The sequence below is a fragment of the Taudactylus pleione genome, unplaced genomic scaffold (genome assembly GCF_031769625.1).
Source record: "Taudactylus pleione unplaced genomic scaffold, aTauple2 ptg000190l, whole genome shotgun sequence".
NCBI lineage: Eukaryota > Metazoa > Chordata > Amphibia > Anura > Myobatrachidae > Taudactylus > Taudactylus pleione.
Window position 1 is genome coordinate 245,564 of NW_028284592.1, and position 15,869 is coordinate 261,432.

At 42.4% G+C, this 15,869-nt stretch overlaps 1 protein-coding gene across 2 annotated transcripts in view; it reads left to right on the forward strand.

Annotated features, from left to right (window-relative positions):
- Positions 1-535: 535 nt before the first annotated feature.
- GLDC (glycine decarboxylase) overlaps positions 536-15,869 on the forward strand; it is a 73,005-nt gene continuing 57,671 nt past the window's right edge. For both annotated transcript variants that reach the window (XM_088476576.1, XM_088476577.1), the window contains exons 1-2: positions 536-991; positions 1,551-1,629. In XM_088476576.1, the coding sequence (XP_088332702.1) occupies positions 704-991; positions 1,551-1,629 (367 nt within the window). In that variant the 5' untranslated portion in view covers positions 536-703. The remainder of the gene's footprint in view (positions 992-1,550; positions 1,630-15,869) is intronic.

Below are 15,869 nucleotides of genomic sequence, written 5' to 3' on the forward strand. Positions count from 1 at the left end.
ACTTAATATTTGGGGCAGTGACGAAAAATTTTGAAAGATAAATAGTCCCTCAACTATTAGTGAGATGCATATAAGTGCAGGTGCTGCTGAGTGGCTTGTACATTTCTGTTCTAACCTGTTTATAATTACTATTATCTCTAATAATATATACCAAGAATCAGAGTATTACACACATGAATAATAATAATTATATAAGCTAACCTCAGCTGCAGTTAACTACAGGTACAGTGTGGCAGAGGAACATTTAGGGAGTTGTTATTGCTGCCCTATTATGGGAGATGGGCTATATAACCAGGGACCACCACTTCCTCATGCATATAGTGTTGTATCACCAGCAGCACATGTTACCCTATGGAAAGTCTGATGGGAATTATGCAAGATATGCATTTCCCAGCACTTTATCAGTATTGTGTTCCGTTTCCCCTGGAGTTACACGGGGGCTTGGCTCTACGTCAGCTGGTCCGGAGCAGGTGATTGGAGGAGCGGGGTATAATGAGGGGGCGGAGGTATCTCTCAGTGGTACTTCATTAGAAAGTGACCTGCTGGTGCCGGGAATACACAACAGCAACTTTCTGCACCGTGCACACTACAAGGGGATCTCTCCACTGCTGCCCCGCACAGCACAGGGGGTAGTGACCAGGAGTCGCACAGACACTTCCAGCACATCTATATACACATATATATACAAGTGCTAGTTAGCATCATGCAGAGCTGCGGCAAGTCCTGGGGGCTGCTGTACCAGTCAGTGCGGCTGCAAGGCAGGGCGCTAGGATGCGGCAAGATGGGAGCTTGGAGGCGTATAGAGGGTTCGATGAGGAGCAACAGTAGCAGTAGCCGAGTCTCAGCTGCAGCAGCAGCGGTTCTAGCATCCCCCTCCAGCTCCCAGAGGCAGATTGAGCGCCTGTTGCCCCGGCACGATGACTTCTCAGAGCGGCACATTGGCCCCGGGGATAAGGAAAAGCGGGAGATGCTGCAGACCATTGGGGTGGAGGTAAGTGCACGCCTTTGCTGGGCTGTTGAGCACGACCCGAGGCTGATTCTTCTGCATTATTATTCTGCATGGATTATTGCTATAAATTCTGTCCGCTGAACTATCCTATAAATGTAGTACCGTTCCTGCCCTTGCTCTGGTAGTCACTGTGTGTGTTCAGTAGTCACTGTGTGTGATCAGTAGTCACGCTGTCCTCATAATGCTGGTGATCTGCATATCAATGAAGTGTTTTTACATGTGAACAATTTCATTAACATCCCAGGTAGTGATAAGCTCGGACTGTGACATAGGAAGAAAAACAGAAGCTGTTCTAAAATTCTTCTTATTCTGAAAGGGTTAATTAGTGCAGATTGTTTCCATTTCTAAATCCGTGCCTGGTTTTTGTAGTGTAAATGACCCCAGGCTTAGCCTCTTGCCTAATCTTCCCTGTAGAACTTTATAGCCGGTCCAGGAATGCAAGTTACTGTATATTGAAGTTGGAATCTGCTCTACAATAAAATAGGTGGTTTCTGTATACTGTGTTGGAAGTCCCCACTATAAGTTTTTTGTTATCTCCTAGAGTATTCAGGAGCTGATTGATATGACTGTACCTTCAAGCATTCGCATGTCAAGACCCCTCAAAATGGACAATCCAGTTTGTAAGTTCAACACCTCCCAAGAGATTCTTATAGGAATCACATATTGCTCAATCTTTACTCTGCAATGTACAATACTCTATGGAAAGTGTTACATTTATTAAGTGTGTATGGGGCTGTATAAGTCTTTCCTAATTATTTATTAATATGTAGTATTGGCTGGAGGCTTGTTGTAGCACAAATGCTTTCCCGTAAGAGTTAATCATTAATTGGTATTTCTGAACTGGATCAGAACACATTAAGGTCTGATAATGTTTGGTTTTGATGGAAATCTATATATCTACAGACAATGCTCATTCCCTCTGACAGTGCAGTGTAGAATTTGGTTTAGTTTTTGCAGCACACTAATACCCCTTTTACATCGGAGCTAAAACCCGGGTTTTTGAAGGGTCTGATCCGGGCAGCTCCCTGGTGTAAAAGGGGAGAGAGTTGGATCGCCGGGTCGAGTGACCCGGCAATCCAACCCAGGTAACTAGCAGGGTTTACCACGGGTGTAGCCCGTGAAACCCTGCTGTGAGAACAGTTCACTCCGGGTCACGATGACCTGGAGTGCGCTGCTAGCCGGCCGATTGTTCCGCTTCAGTGGCGCTTGGAGATGACGTAATCTCCAAGCGACCGCTTTCACTCTGCAAAAGCCGGGTCTATGCAGACCCGACTGCGGTGTGAGCGGCGCTGGCTCGGGAATATCCCGAGTCGGCGCCGGCAAAATTCCGGGTCTGATCCGGATAGGAACTTAGGTGGAAAAGGGGTATAAGAAGATTAATGCTGCAATATCTATGTAACTTATGTAGATGAGCAGTTAAACACCTGCTTGAGTTATAATTGTTGTGCATGGTTATTTCTCCTTAGAACCACAAAACTACGTGTAGAATAGCCATAAAACAATAGCAACAACACAGCAAGTAGGTGACATGTAAAACACAGAACACATTCCTAGGAAAAACACACTTGGTCAGGTCCCTTTTCTACCTTTTTATGGAGTTTTTTTTGTTTTCTCAATTCTTCATGATATGGTTGAAATTATCAGTTTGTTTGTAAACTAATTAATATCTGTGTGTGAAGAGGGTACGTAGTCCAAATGCAACATTCACAGTGTCAACGGAACATTTTAGTGTTAATGATGGGGTTTGGCTGCAGGTAGGGTATGCAGTCGGGAAGCCGGCGGACCTAATCCCGACAGCCGGCTTCCCGACTGTCATATCCCGGCAAGGGTCTAAAGACGGGTGTCGATATGCCGACGCCTGTCATTACACGTACGATCGAAGGGATGCCGAGCTCGGATAGCCGCGGGGGGGAGGGTTAGGTTTAGGGTTCCCGAGTGGGGGGAAGACTTAGGGTTAGGTACCCCACCGGGAGGTTAGGTTTAGGCTAGGGAAAGGGGGGGTTAGCGTTGGGCTCCCCTGGGGGGGACTTGGGGCTAGGCACCCCCCCGGGGGACTTAGGTTTAGGTGGCGGGGAAGGGGGGATTAGGGTTAGGCACTGGGGGGGAAGGTTAGGGTTAGGCACCCCTAAGGGAGGGTTGGGGTTAGGGGGTAGAAATAGGTTAGTTAATACTTACCTTAGGACGATCAGGATTTCCTCCTCTGCCGGTATGCCGCTGTCAGGATTCCAACATCATAAATCATACCGATTCCGCAGGTAGGGATAGAGCTGAAATGCACTGAAAATGCTATTCTGACTGTCAACATTTACAATATCGACATTTTGTACTACACATGTGAAAAGTATTCATACCTGTAGTCTTAAGACTGTTCAAGTACATTCATGTTAGCCAAGTCACTGTCTTGCATAGACATCCATATCTGGCGGTGTTGTTATTAGGAAAGTTACAGATAATCCAAGATAAAAAAATAAATATATATATATATATATTTCATATTAGTGGTAAATTTCAACCCCTCCTAGATGGATTTGATGGCCAGCAGGAACTTTGTCTTGACCAGTGATGGATAAATGTGGTTGACCCATGGGAGTGGGATTGAAATGCAGAACCCTCCCAAAGGGGTCGGGATCATGATGGGCGTTGAAATACTGACTCCTAACTCCCTAACCATCATTTCGCTGTCTGGACTATCCCGACCTTAAGATCTGTGACCACTAGAAATATGGTTTATTTTGCCCTCCTTTTTAAAGTTCTGGATTGCATTGTAACTCACTTCCTGCCTGCCTGCCTGCCTGCCTGCCTGCGTTTCGTGGTTTGTCTTTTTTTTTTTTTTCTATTTACCTCATAATATTTACTTTACTGGCAAACAAAGGTGTCACCGTGCCCTCATTTGTGGTATCTATGGACTTGTTATTTTGTAAGTTAGTTGAAGCTGTCTTGTATGTGAAACTGATTCTTCTATAATGCAGATACTTGTTTATAATGTTACACATTCTTGGTGCATTCCTATGTGTGTGGGATGATTTTTATTTGGTACATAGCATTCTGTGTACATTTCCTTTTAACATATTTTCAATAGGGTGCAGCAAATCTCAACAACTGGTTTTTTTTTTTATTGTTTTTAATATTGCTTTTACTCTTTTTGACTTGGGATTTGTGTAGTAGACACATGATTTCACGGCACACTGCTGAATTGTCTAAACTTTCTGTTGTCTGCTCCATGAGACACTTGTCCCCTGCTGCTGTTCACTTTCCGTGTAATTGCTTATAAAGCACATTGCAGTCGGAGTGCAAACTTTAAACCCCTTTCCTTCTATCAAGAATGCGACTAGTTCAATCTGGTTGTTTCAGGATGACATCAGAGAATAGCTGCAGCAGAGCCCATCAGAAGTCAGTGAAACATACACACCTACTGCACTGGGAGGTTAACACACAAAGGGATTGTGTGGCTTTTTTTTTTTCTGTCTGGTGACCGTAGTGGGACGGGTTGTTTTAAAAAAAAAAAAAAAAAAATTTGTCCTATCTCTACAAGGATATGCACTGTAAGGAGTTCAGTTCCATGAACTAAATTCACAGAAGTTGCAGAATCGCCTACATTCAGTCAAAAGCTGAAAGTCAGTTGCTGAATGTCTTTAACCCTTTCATCACTGAGACTTTTCTCACCCTTGTGCTGAGTGAAATTTGACACTTTTCGGGCTGCTCACATTGCAACTTCAATTTGCTGATGCGGTGGTCCCAAACTTTCTTGAATCACGACTCCATGGAGCAGGGATTCCCAAACTCTGTTCTCAAAGCACCCTTACAGTCTAGGTTTTAAGCATATCTATGCTAGGGCACATGTGACCTCAGTCAACCATGGTTATCCTTAAAACCTACCTTGAGGACAGAGTTTGGGAACCACTGCTGTAGAGTATCAGCATTTTCTTCACGGCTCCCTAGGGTCAAAAGTGTTTATTTTTTTCTTGAGAAATTCGGCAAAAATTATTAATTTATATGTGCCCGTCTGTCATTCAGTTATGTGGTAGTGAACAGGGTAGTGCTGTTTGCCCACAGTTGTTTAGAATGCCATCCAACAGCATTGGTTTTACCTATCACATTGACCACAAATTTGATTTTTTTTTTTTTCCCAAGTTCCCTGCAGCACCCAGTTTGGGAACCACTGTACTGTTTTGATGCAATACTCATACAAATTGTACCTTGTTTGTCTTCCATAAGACAGAGTTTTCATAAAATACCATTGTCTGACACTGCAAATAAAAACTTTCCAAAATGGGCAAAAAAGTGTATTTTGTTTTTATTACAAGAAAATGTACTAAAAACAAACGTGTACATTTAAAAAATAAAATAAAATCCCAAACACCACCAAGAAATAATTTAGTATACCTTTCCAAAACACAAAAAGCCGTATTCTACACCAAGTTCCCTAATAAAATCAGCACTTAAATTCCAATGCATTTTTTTTCTAAAATTCATACAGTAAAATGTGTAGGAATAATATGCAGAGGCCCAATAGAAGAGGTAATAGAACCATTTGTATCTTTGCGCCAGCTGTGTGGGGATGGTGGGTAAGAGGGAGGCGGACTGCTGGCATCCTTGCAGTCTTGGGCTGTGCATTCCTTGAAGCGTTAGTGCAAATGTCCACATGGCCTCTCTCTGCATATGCATCTTCCAGAGCTGGGGATGAGGGTTTTTTTTTTTTTTTATGTTTTTTTATTTTTTTTTATGCTTTTAATCCCAGGTGGAGGTAGTCAGATTTTCTCATTTTTCTGCCATTTAGGGGTATATTTACGTAAGTGAGAGAGAGTTTTTAGAAGTTGAGATGGTGCCCGTAGCTACCGATCAGGTTCTACTTAACATTTAACTAGCACCGTCTAGGAGATAATAGCTAGAATCTAGTTGCTATATGCAACATCTCCATTCTAAAAACTCTCACTATAATATCAGAGCCAAGCAAGCATACCATTTTTACAAAAATTAGAAAACCTACTGAATGAATTGTGTATTTGACCTGGGACAGGAGATATCTGGGCATTAAAACCCTCTGCCCCTCCCCATCTCTGAAAAACAAAAAGAAACCTTTTTCTATAGAATGGGGTGTCAATGTACAGTATGGTGATCACCTGGCAATAGCTGCTAAAAGCCATATCATTTGTAAGCGGGACTCCCTTTCAAATGAGTATGCTCCTGACTTTATTGAATTCCAGATCGGATGGGTGTCAGGAATGCGGCCTGGGATCGGTCGCTACTCACCACTGTGTACGGGCTCTCAGACGTCCAGACGCCAGGCCTGGAGGTCAGTGGTGGGCTGAGTATTCTCCCCAGGGACTGCTAGGGCTTTCATGCGTGCGTCCTGGTTCACGCGGTGGTGGATATGGGCAGCCATGTTAGTCTGTGTCATCTGACTAGTCTCTCACAATGGCAGTTCTGCGGTCTGTCAGCTGATCTCACAATCCAATGACCAACTTCCTAGGGGTATTTAAGTCTGTCTCCTGCAACAGATAGTTGCCTGTACGACTTCTATTCTTCAGTGATTACTACAGTGTATTCTTCCAGGCTTCACCATTGTACTCTGCGTTTCCCAGGCTGTCTCCAGTTCTCAGAGAGGATTACTTGTGAGCCTTCTTTGGACTTCCAGACCAGTACACACCATTGTACCCAGTGTTCCCTAGGTTGTCTCCAGTCCTCTGTGTGGATTATTCCTTTACTCATCAGCCCTCAGTTATTTATAGTGAGCTATTCAGTTCCCTGACATTTTCTCTGTGTGCTGTGGTGTCAAGCTTCTTGCTAATTACTAATTAGCTCTCAGCTGGACCTCTCTGCTTCTCTATACAAGTGAGTGTATCTTACTCAGTAACTTACTGTGTTTAGCTCCAGGCTCCACTGCAGATACCAAAGCGCCGGACTATTATCTCTTATTATAAGCATCTAGTTACTAGTATTATTCTTTTAGTATACGATTTGGTCCTCAGTATTTATTTCCATCTCCTACGTTTGGACACTAATGCCAGTGAAATCCTAACATTATCTCATGTGTCCGGATTCCAGCTGTTATTCGCATTCCATGTTACCAAGATTCCAGTACTTATTTCAGTTTACCGCATCTGATGTCAGTTCTAGTGAATTCTCTTATTCATTCCCATTGTGTTTTTCTGCTCTCTTCACGGATCACGTTACAATTATCTGCACGTCCACCTGTGTCCTGTAGCTTGTATATACGTTCTTCCATTTGTTCCCATTAGCATCAGACACCTGACCAAAGGACTGCAACCTGCCTATCGGGTGCAGCTAAAATCCTATCCCGATTGGAGGGGTCACTGGTGAACACCTCCCGATAGGTTAGACTTCGCACCTTTGACCAGGTCTTGTGCTAGTGGATGAAGAAGACTAATATACAGGTTCTTTGCCTCCGATACCTTCCTCATTTTAAACCCTCACCTTCTAACTCCATGGCAATGATTATCACTCCTAGTCTGGTGACAGTGGGTGAGATCTGCAGTCTGTAGAGTTAGTGTCTGTTGATCACACTAATCACCAGAATAAAATTAAGTGGATATTTAATTTGGAAGAGGGTGTTCTCATCTTTTGAACAAGAGTGCTAAGGCCTGCAGGTGCCAAGATGGGGGACATAGCGAACTTTCAATCCCCTCCTATCCTCTGCACTTCAGAATGCATGGTACGAATGTTTATAAGTTACCATTAGTGGATATAGTGCTGAGGCGAGATGGGACTTATTCTCAGCATTTCTTTATGTACAGTTTGAGTCCCACTCTTCCTTAGCACTGAAGTGGTTAAAATCTAAATAAAATAAATACTATACACTAATAAGCCATAACATTGCTTATCTTGCTACAATGACACCTGTCAAGGAGTGGGATTTATTAGGCAGCAAGTGAACACTCTACACTGAGTAATTTTTTAAGCATATTGTGATGGCTGGACGACTGGGTCAGAGCATCTCTAAAATGTCAGGTCTTGTGGAGGTGTTCCCGTTATGCAGTGGTTAGAACATTACAAAAATGGTCTAAGGAAGGACACTCAGTGAACTGGCAACAGTATCATGGGCGCCCAAGGATTGATGCACGTCAAGGCTAGCCCGTTTTTTCCAATCCCATAGAAGAGCTACTGTAGCAAAATTACTGAAAACCTTAATGCTGGCTATGATAAAGGTGTCAGAACACATGATGCATTGCCGACTGGTCAGAGTGCCCATGCTGACCCTTGTTCACCGCCGAAAGCACCTACAATGGTCATGTGAGCGTCAGAACTGGTCCATGGAGCAATGGAAGAAGGTGGCCTGGTCTGAGAAATCCCATTTTCTTGTACATCATGTGGACGGCTGGGTGTGTGTATTGGTACCAAGATGCATTATGGGAAGAAGGCAAGACGGCGGAGCCAGTGTTGTTCTGGGAAACCATCACATAGCCGTTAACTTTTTTTTTTAATATATATTCTTTTATTTAAAGATGTACATAGAAAAAATAATCAAAAATATCACATACATCCAATTTTTTAATTATTATTATAAATTAATAAAAAAAATATACCCAAAATAAAATAAAAAGAGGGGGAAGAAGACAGAAAGAAGGGGTGGGGTTTTTTCTAGGTCTCCAACAGAAAAAACAATCCATGAGCAGGGCGGCACACTATAGTATCCAAATTAAAACTTTATATGGGGCGGAATCTTTAAATTCTAGCCAATAAAACCATGTGGCCATAAAATTAGAAAACCAATCTGTTGCAGACAAATTTTTCTTCTATAGCCGTATACATATCTAATCGAAGCAATCAATCTTTAACAGTTGGGGGCGATGTTGACCTCCATTTAACTGGTATGACTGCCTTAGTGCCATTATTCATATGCCGTAAAAGTGATTTCTTATAGTTGGAGATTGGCCAACATATTATATTCAAAACCCAAAACTCCGGTCCATCAGGGACCCCCTCGCCAACAATATCCTTCGTGATTTGGATGACCTGTTTCCAGAAAGAAGCCAATAAAGGGCAGAGACACCATATATGAAAAGGGGAGCCTATACTCCCATTGCATCTCCAATATAAATTGAAAATTTTTTATGCAGTACACTAGGACATCGATACCATCTGGTAATAAATTTGTAGTGTGTCTCAATGACTGATACTTTGGTATGAAACATGGGAGTATTGAAAAGCCTTAGGGGTCTATTTACTAAGCAGTGTTAGGAGAAGTGAAAAGTGATAAGGTGTCAGCCAATCAGCTCCTAAATGCCATCTCACAGGCTGTGTTTGAAAAATGACAGTTGGGAGCTGATTGGCTGGTATCTTAGCACTTTTCACTTCTCCTATCACTGCTTAGTAAATGGACCCCTTAAACCATTGTTCTGTGAACTGCATATTCAGATCGTTATGCCAGGCATTTGTAAATTTAGGTAGAGAGACAAAAGTCTTATCTATAAGAATATTATAAATGATGGAAATGGAGTGGCGCATATGTTCTTTCTAGGAACAGAGCAGTTCAAAGGGAGTCAAATCTCTAGTCAAGACTCCACCCATATTAATCTTCCTAACATCAGTTGCATATAGGACCAATATTCCAACTGAGAAAGACCCTTCACCGTCTTCAAATCTGGGAAGGAAAGGACCCTCCCTGAGTGGACCAATTGACCCAACCTTAAAATCCCAAGAGAATTAGAGTCGGAAAGTACGGTCTCCTACACCCGGGGGAATTCAGAGGTACGCAAAGGGTAAGTCAACAGAGAGGGGACAGTGGAGATCAAGGTTTGGATCCTCAATTTCTTCCAAACTTGCGAAGTAGGGGTGATAGTGGGGTGGACAATTGATAGGATAACCCGGGCCCAGGGTAGGGCTTCTAACGGGATAGGACTAGAACATTCTTCCACCAAAACCCATTGCTTAAATTTGGACCAATTGGCGACCCTATTTAAATGGACCGCCTGATAATAGTATAGGAAGTTGGGGAGTTGGAGACCTCCGTTTACCTTAGTCCTATATAAGATATCATGGCAGAATCTGGGTTTCCTACCAAACCAAATAAAATCTCTCACTAATTTCTGTAAATCTCTAAAAAAAAAAATGATGGTGGAATCCATATAGGAAGAGTTTGTAAATAATACAGAATTCTAAGTTAAACCTTCATCTTCACAATATTTAATCTCCCTATCCAAGAAAACGTCTTAGGTTGCCAAGTCCGAAGGTCTTTACCCACTATACTTAATAGAGGAGGAAAATTAGTTTGGAATAAACTCTTAGCATCCTTTGTAAACTTAATTCCTAAATATTGGATATGAGCCGGATGCCAATTAAATGAGAAAGCTGACTGTAGGCCTTGGATCATAGAGTCTGGGGCATTTTAAATTGAGGGCCACGGATTTGGAATAATTGATTTTAAAGTTTGACAAAGCACCAAACTTCTTAAATTCCATAATCAAATTAGGTAGCGAAACTACTGGGTTGGAGATGATTGCCAATAAATCGTCTGCAAAAAGAGCTAATTTATATTCCGTGGACCCCAACTCAACCCCCCCTAACATCAGAGTTACATCTAATAGCCCGTGCCAAGGCTTCCATTGTCAATATAAAAATGAGGGGAGACAACGGGCACACCTGTCTTGTCCCATTTAAAATCGGAAATGGGGCATATGATACTCAGTTTACCTTGACCCGGGCATAAGGATTTTTATACAAGGCCATTATTCTCGCAAGGCAGAGCGGACCGAAACCCATATGTTGAAGCACCCCAGACATGAATTGCCAATCTACTCTAACAAAAGCTTTTTCGGCATCTGTAGATAACAGAATTGTGGGGGATTGAGATAACATGGCCCTATAAATTAAATCAATTACCTTTTGTCGTGTTGTCTTTAGCTTCCCTTCCGGGAACAAATTCGACTTGGTCACTATGAACTAAGGTGGCTAACCAAGGTTTAAGACTGTTCGCCAACACTTTTACATATAATATGAGGTCTACATTAAGTAGAGAAATTGGCCGGTAACTCGAACACAGGGTGGGGTCCTTGCCTACCTTGGGAAGAACCGTAATATGAGCGGCGAACATTTGGGCAAAAAACTTTTCACATCGATCTCATTGAAAGCCTGAATTAGAAGAGGGGACAAATGGGCTTGAAATAATTTATAATAAGAGATGGTGAACCCATCAGGGCCAGGGCTTTTACCAGTTGGGGTAGACTTGCCATCTCCAATTCAGTCAACGTAATAGGTTGTTCTAAAAGCAACTGGGAATCTTCTGAAAGTCGCAGATAGTCGATTATTTCTCGCTAATTAATTATCTCCTTAATACGTGAGGATAACTTATCTGGTGAAACCGACCCAGAAAGAGAATATAAACCAGAATAGTGCCCCCGAAAAGATTCAGCTATCTGTTCATTAAGGAAACTAACATCACCTTGAGAGTTTTTAATCTTTGAAACAAAGGTCGAAGCTCTTTGTTCTCTCAAAGCGCGTGCCAGAAGTCTGCTGGGTTTATTACCCCATTGAAAATACTTGTGACTGCACTTTCTGAAAGCCAACTTGGATTTATCAGAAAGTAGCTTATTCAAAGCCGCCCCAGTCTGAACTAGCTCAGCTCTCACATCAGTATCTAAAGAAGATTTATGAGAAAGTTCCAAAGTACAAATTTTCAAGAGGAGCTCCTCTTTCTGAGCTATTCTCCGATTCTTAGCCAGTGAGCCTAATTGTATGAGCTTCCCACGAATCACACATTTATGGGCTTCCCAAAGAGCATTTGCTAACATCGGAGGTATTAAGGTCCACATAATCTTCAATAGATCTCTTAATCCAGATCCCAGAATATAAAGAAATTAAGTTTACATTTAATTTCCGGGACCAGCACTTAGGCCGAGAGTCTGGAACGCAGAAAAGTAGGGACACGGGCATAGTCTGACCATGTAATAGAACCAATGGCCGTGCTTGTAATCAAATGACTGTGACACGAAAATCATCTATTCGGGAAACACATTATGGGGGTTAGAGAAGAAAGTAAAATCCTTCTCATTAGGGTGTTGTAGTCTCTAGGCATCCAACAATTGGTGATCATGAAAAAGCTTTCTTACTTTACACAAATCTTTAAGGGACACATTAGCGGTAGATCTGGAGGAATCTAGTGTAGGATCAAAAGACCAATTAAAATCTCCACCTATAATAACAATACCTTGTTGTACAGATTTTACATATTGTAAAACTTTAGCAAAAAAAACAGATTGACCTGTACAAGGGGCATAAATATTAGTCAAAGTATACAATTGATGAAAAATTTTCCCCACAACAATCAATGCACGACCTTCTAGCACAGTATGAGTAGCCACTTCAGTAAAAGGTATATGTCTAGACATCAATATAGCCAACCCTTTGGTCTTCCCCCTCTGGGTTATTGCTAGTGAAAACCCACGGATAATAATTTTTAAGCGAAGGTGCATGCCCATGTTTAAAATGTGTTTCCTGAATAAATACAATGTCAAGTTTCTCGCTACGAAACTCACGGAGTACAGAATACTGTCTCAGGAATATTCAATCCCTTCGCATTTATAGAAGAACATTTTAAGTGTTCAGGTGTAGCCATCATGTCAGCCCAAAGAGGGAAACCGCAGGACAAACCTTGGTAGGACCAAGACCAGCAGTGAAAAGAAAAAGGGGAAAAAAAAAAAAAGAGCCTTCTGTGGAGACCTGGAAAGGCAGGGGGGAAGGGGAAGACTGGAAACAAACAGTGACACAATAGGAACAAAAACAGAAATAAATTAAAACAGAACAGAAAAGGAGAAATAAAACACATCAGAAAACAATTATACAAGCATTCCCCTCCACAAAATCGCCCTGTAACACATGAGGAGCCCGAAAACTCTCATGGCCAGACTTGCTGTTTGAGAAAAATAGTAGCTGTTGAGGAAAAACAGAAGAGGAGGAAGATAGATCCAAATAAACCTCAAAATCTAGATGATAAAACTTGCTATACATGTAACACACACACATACACATATATACACATATATAAAGGCATAGATATACATACAGTACTTACAAACCCACACATAATGTACGTACATACACACACCTCCATACATATACATGTACATAAAAATGAACCCAATAGTATTAAACTTTTAGAAAATAAATTGCTTCTACACCGAAGCTGCAACAAATAGCTGCAGAAAGAAACACAAGGAACCAATCCTAACGCACCATCAAACTTTGTAAAAAAAAAAACCCATTTAAAATGAGCAATCTTGAAACTAAAATATATAAAACACAATTGTATAAAGGATTACATTCAAGTAGAACCAACCCTTAAATACAAGAATCAAGAAAGAAAAAGATATAAAGACAGGCACGAAAAACAGATCAGGTGACATGTCCAGCGACATCCTGAGATGGGGAGCCTCATTTTTTCCCCCGTACTGAGTGCCATTGCTTGTCATCAGCAACAGATGGAAGAGGAGGGGGCTCTAGTTGAGAAAACATAGCAGTCCATTCGGGAAGCTCCACTCTGGAAATCTGCAGACCATCACAAAAAGAATGCAAGCCTCCGGGATCTTCAAGAGAATGAAGGGTACCATTGTGGTGAACCATACACTCAAAGGAAAGCCCCAACGATATTTAAATTGGCGTTTCTTAAGTTCAGCAATCAGGGGACCCATCATTCGACTGTTGTAATGTGTTCCAAGAAAGGTCCTGGAAGATCTGAATTTTAGCCGTTGAAATCAATACTCTGAAGGGATCTGGCTTTTTGCAGGACAAGTTCCTTGTCGGTGAAATAATGGAGCCGACAATTTGTCACGTGGCTTGTCCCTTGGACCATTCCTAGGCTTCAATGCTCTATGTGCTCTATCAAATATAATTTGAGTGTCAGGGGCACGTTCCTGAACCTCATTGAACAATTTGGTAAGCACGCCAATGATGTCTTGAGTCTGTATGTCTTCAGGGACACCCCGTATCCGTAGATTATTACGCCTGCCGCGATTATCCAAGTCGTACAGTCGCTATGCATCTGACACAATTCTGCAACTTGAAGCATAGCCATTGAGTGGAAAGCATGGTGATATTCCTCCATCTTGTCCTCCCGGTCCTCTAATTCCGGGAGGCGGTCAGCCACTTGCGCAATATCCGCCTATAGAGCAGAGACTTCCTTCTTAAAAGCGTCTTGAAGTCTCTGTTCAGAAGCTAATAGATCCTGCTTTGTGGAAAGAGTCCAGGCGTTGAAGAATAGTGAATAAAAAGCATGCACAACGGCCCAGAGTGAACCCTGATTATATTGTAACGACAGCAAAAAAAAATAGGTAAAATGATAATAAAGGCAGAGATCAAAACTTGTCTGAAGACTTAATTAGAACCAGCAGTCACTAGGTGGAGCTCCAAACACTCAAAAATAGAAGAAACACAGAATCCTTATGCAGCAGGATAAACAGGGAAATCCAGAAAAACGGTGCATGCCGCTGGGCAGGCTAGAAATACAAACAAGGCTCCTTTTAGAGTTCCAGGCTTCTCATCTGGATCAAGCAGGGATAATATAATTATATAAGCCCTCTCAGTGACAATGGAGTCGCAGAATAATCCTCTCCTCACCTGTGCAGCTGCAGGAGACTGGCCGTGTCTGTTTCCAGATCAGTCCACGCTGGAGCGCTCTGAAGGGAGGGAGCCAGAATCGCACCCCATGGACGAAGCAGCCCACTGCTGAAGATATAGTGGCTGCAGCAGGTAAGTTCAGGGTTTGTGCTGGGAAGGGGACAGCGTGGGTGGGGAGCATACCTTCCGCCATACACAATTGCCGGATGGTATAGGCTAATTGCAACGGCACGAGGAGGGAGTCCTTAAAGGCCACCCAGGTGCTGGACTCTGCAGAGGCCGCTGGGTGTTGCAAGCAGGGTGGAGTCGGAGATGAGATACAGGCTGTTAGAGGGAGGTTTCCGGAGCAGGCCGTCGCTGGCGGGACTGTGTCCCTGGGGACAGGGGCACACCAGGAGCAGATGACACAGCTCAACAGGCAGCCCGCAGACACAGTGCTATACAGCAGCCAAAGCAGGTAGGGCAGAGTGCTGCAAAAGGTTTGCGTAGTTTGTAGTGTCGGAGAGGAGCTCACTAAAAGACATCTGCATCTGCCATCTTGGGCCACCAAGCCACCCCCCCCCCCCACATAGCTGTTACTTTGACATGTACCACCCACCTATACATTGTTGCTGGTCAGGTACCCCTTCATGGTAACTGCCACACCGCAAAAATTGTTCAAGAATGGTTTGAGGCACATGACAGTTCAAGGTGTTGACTTGGCGTCCAAATTCCCCAAATCTGAATGCGATTGAGATTCTGTGGGATGTGCTGGAAAACCAAGTCTGAGCCATGGAGGCCCCACCTTGCAACTTACAGTATCTGCTGCTAACATTTTGGTTCCAGTTACCACAGGACACCTTCTTGTGGAGTCCATGCCTCCTTTGGGGCACAGCTGTTTGGGTGTCATGAAGAGGACCTACACAATATTAGACAGGTGGTTTTAAAGTTATGGCTGACAGGTATATATATTGTTTTTCATGTAGTTTGCTTTACTTTAGAAGAGTATTTTTTTTTTCAGTCTAGTGTAATTTAGACAATGAAAGGTGTGTAGTGTAGTTACGACTCAACATACTGTGCTAGATAATGAGCCTCAGTAGGCAGACTGGGCTAGCTCTAGACCAAGTGCAACACTAAATAAATAAATTAAAATCCTTTGGTACCTCTAACCCCAAGCAATAATAATAATAATAAGCTAATAACAGAATAAATCATTTATCTCCCACAAAGAACTCTACTAGAAAAACATATTTCCTTTTATGACAAAATAGATCAGTATGTGTATGAGAATTGGCATCTTTAGTACTATGAA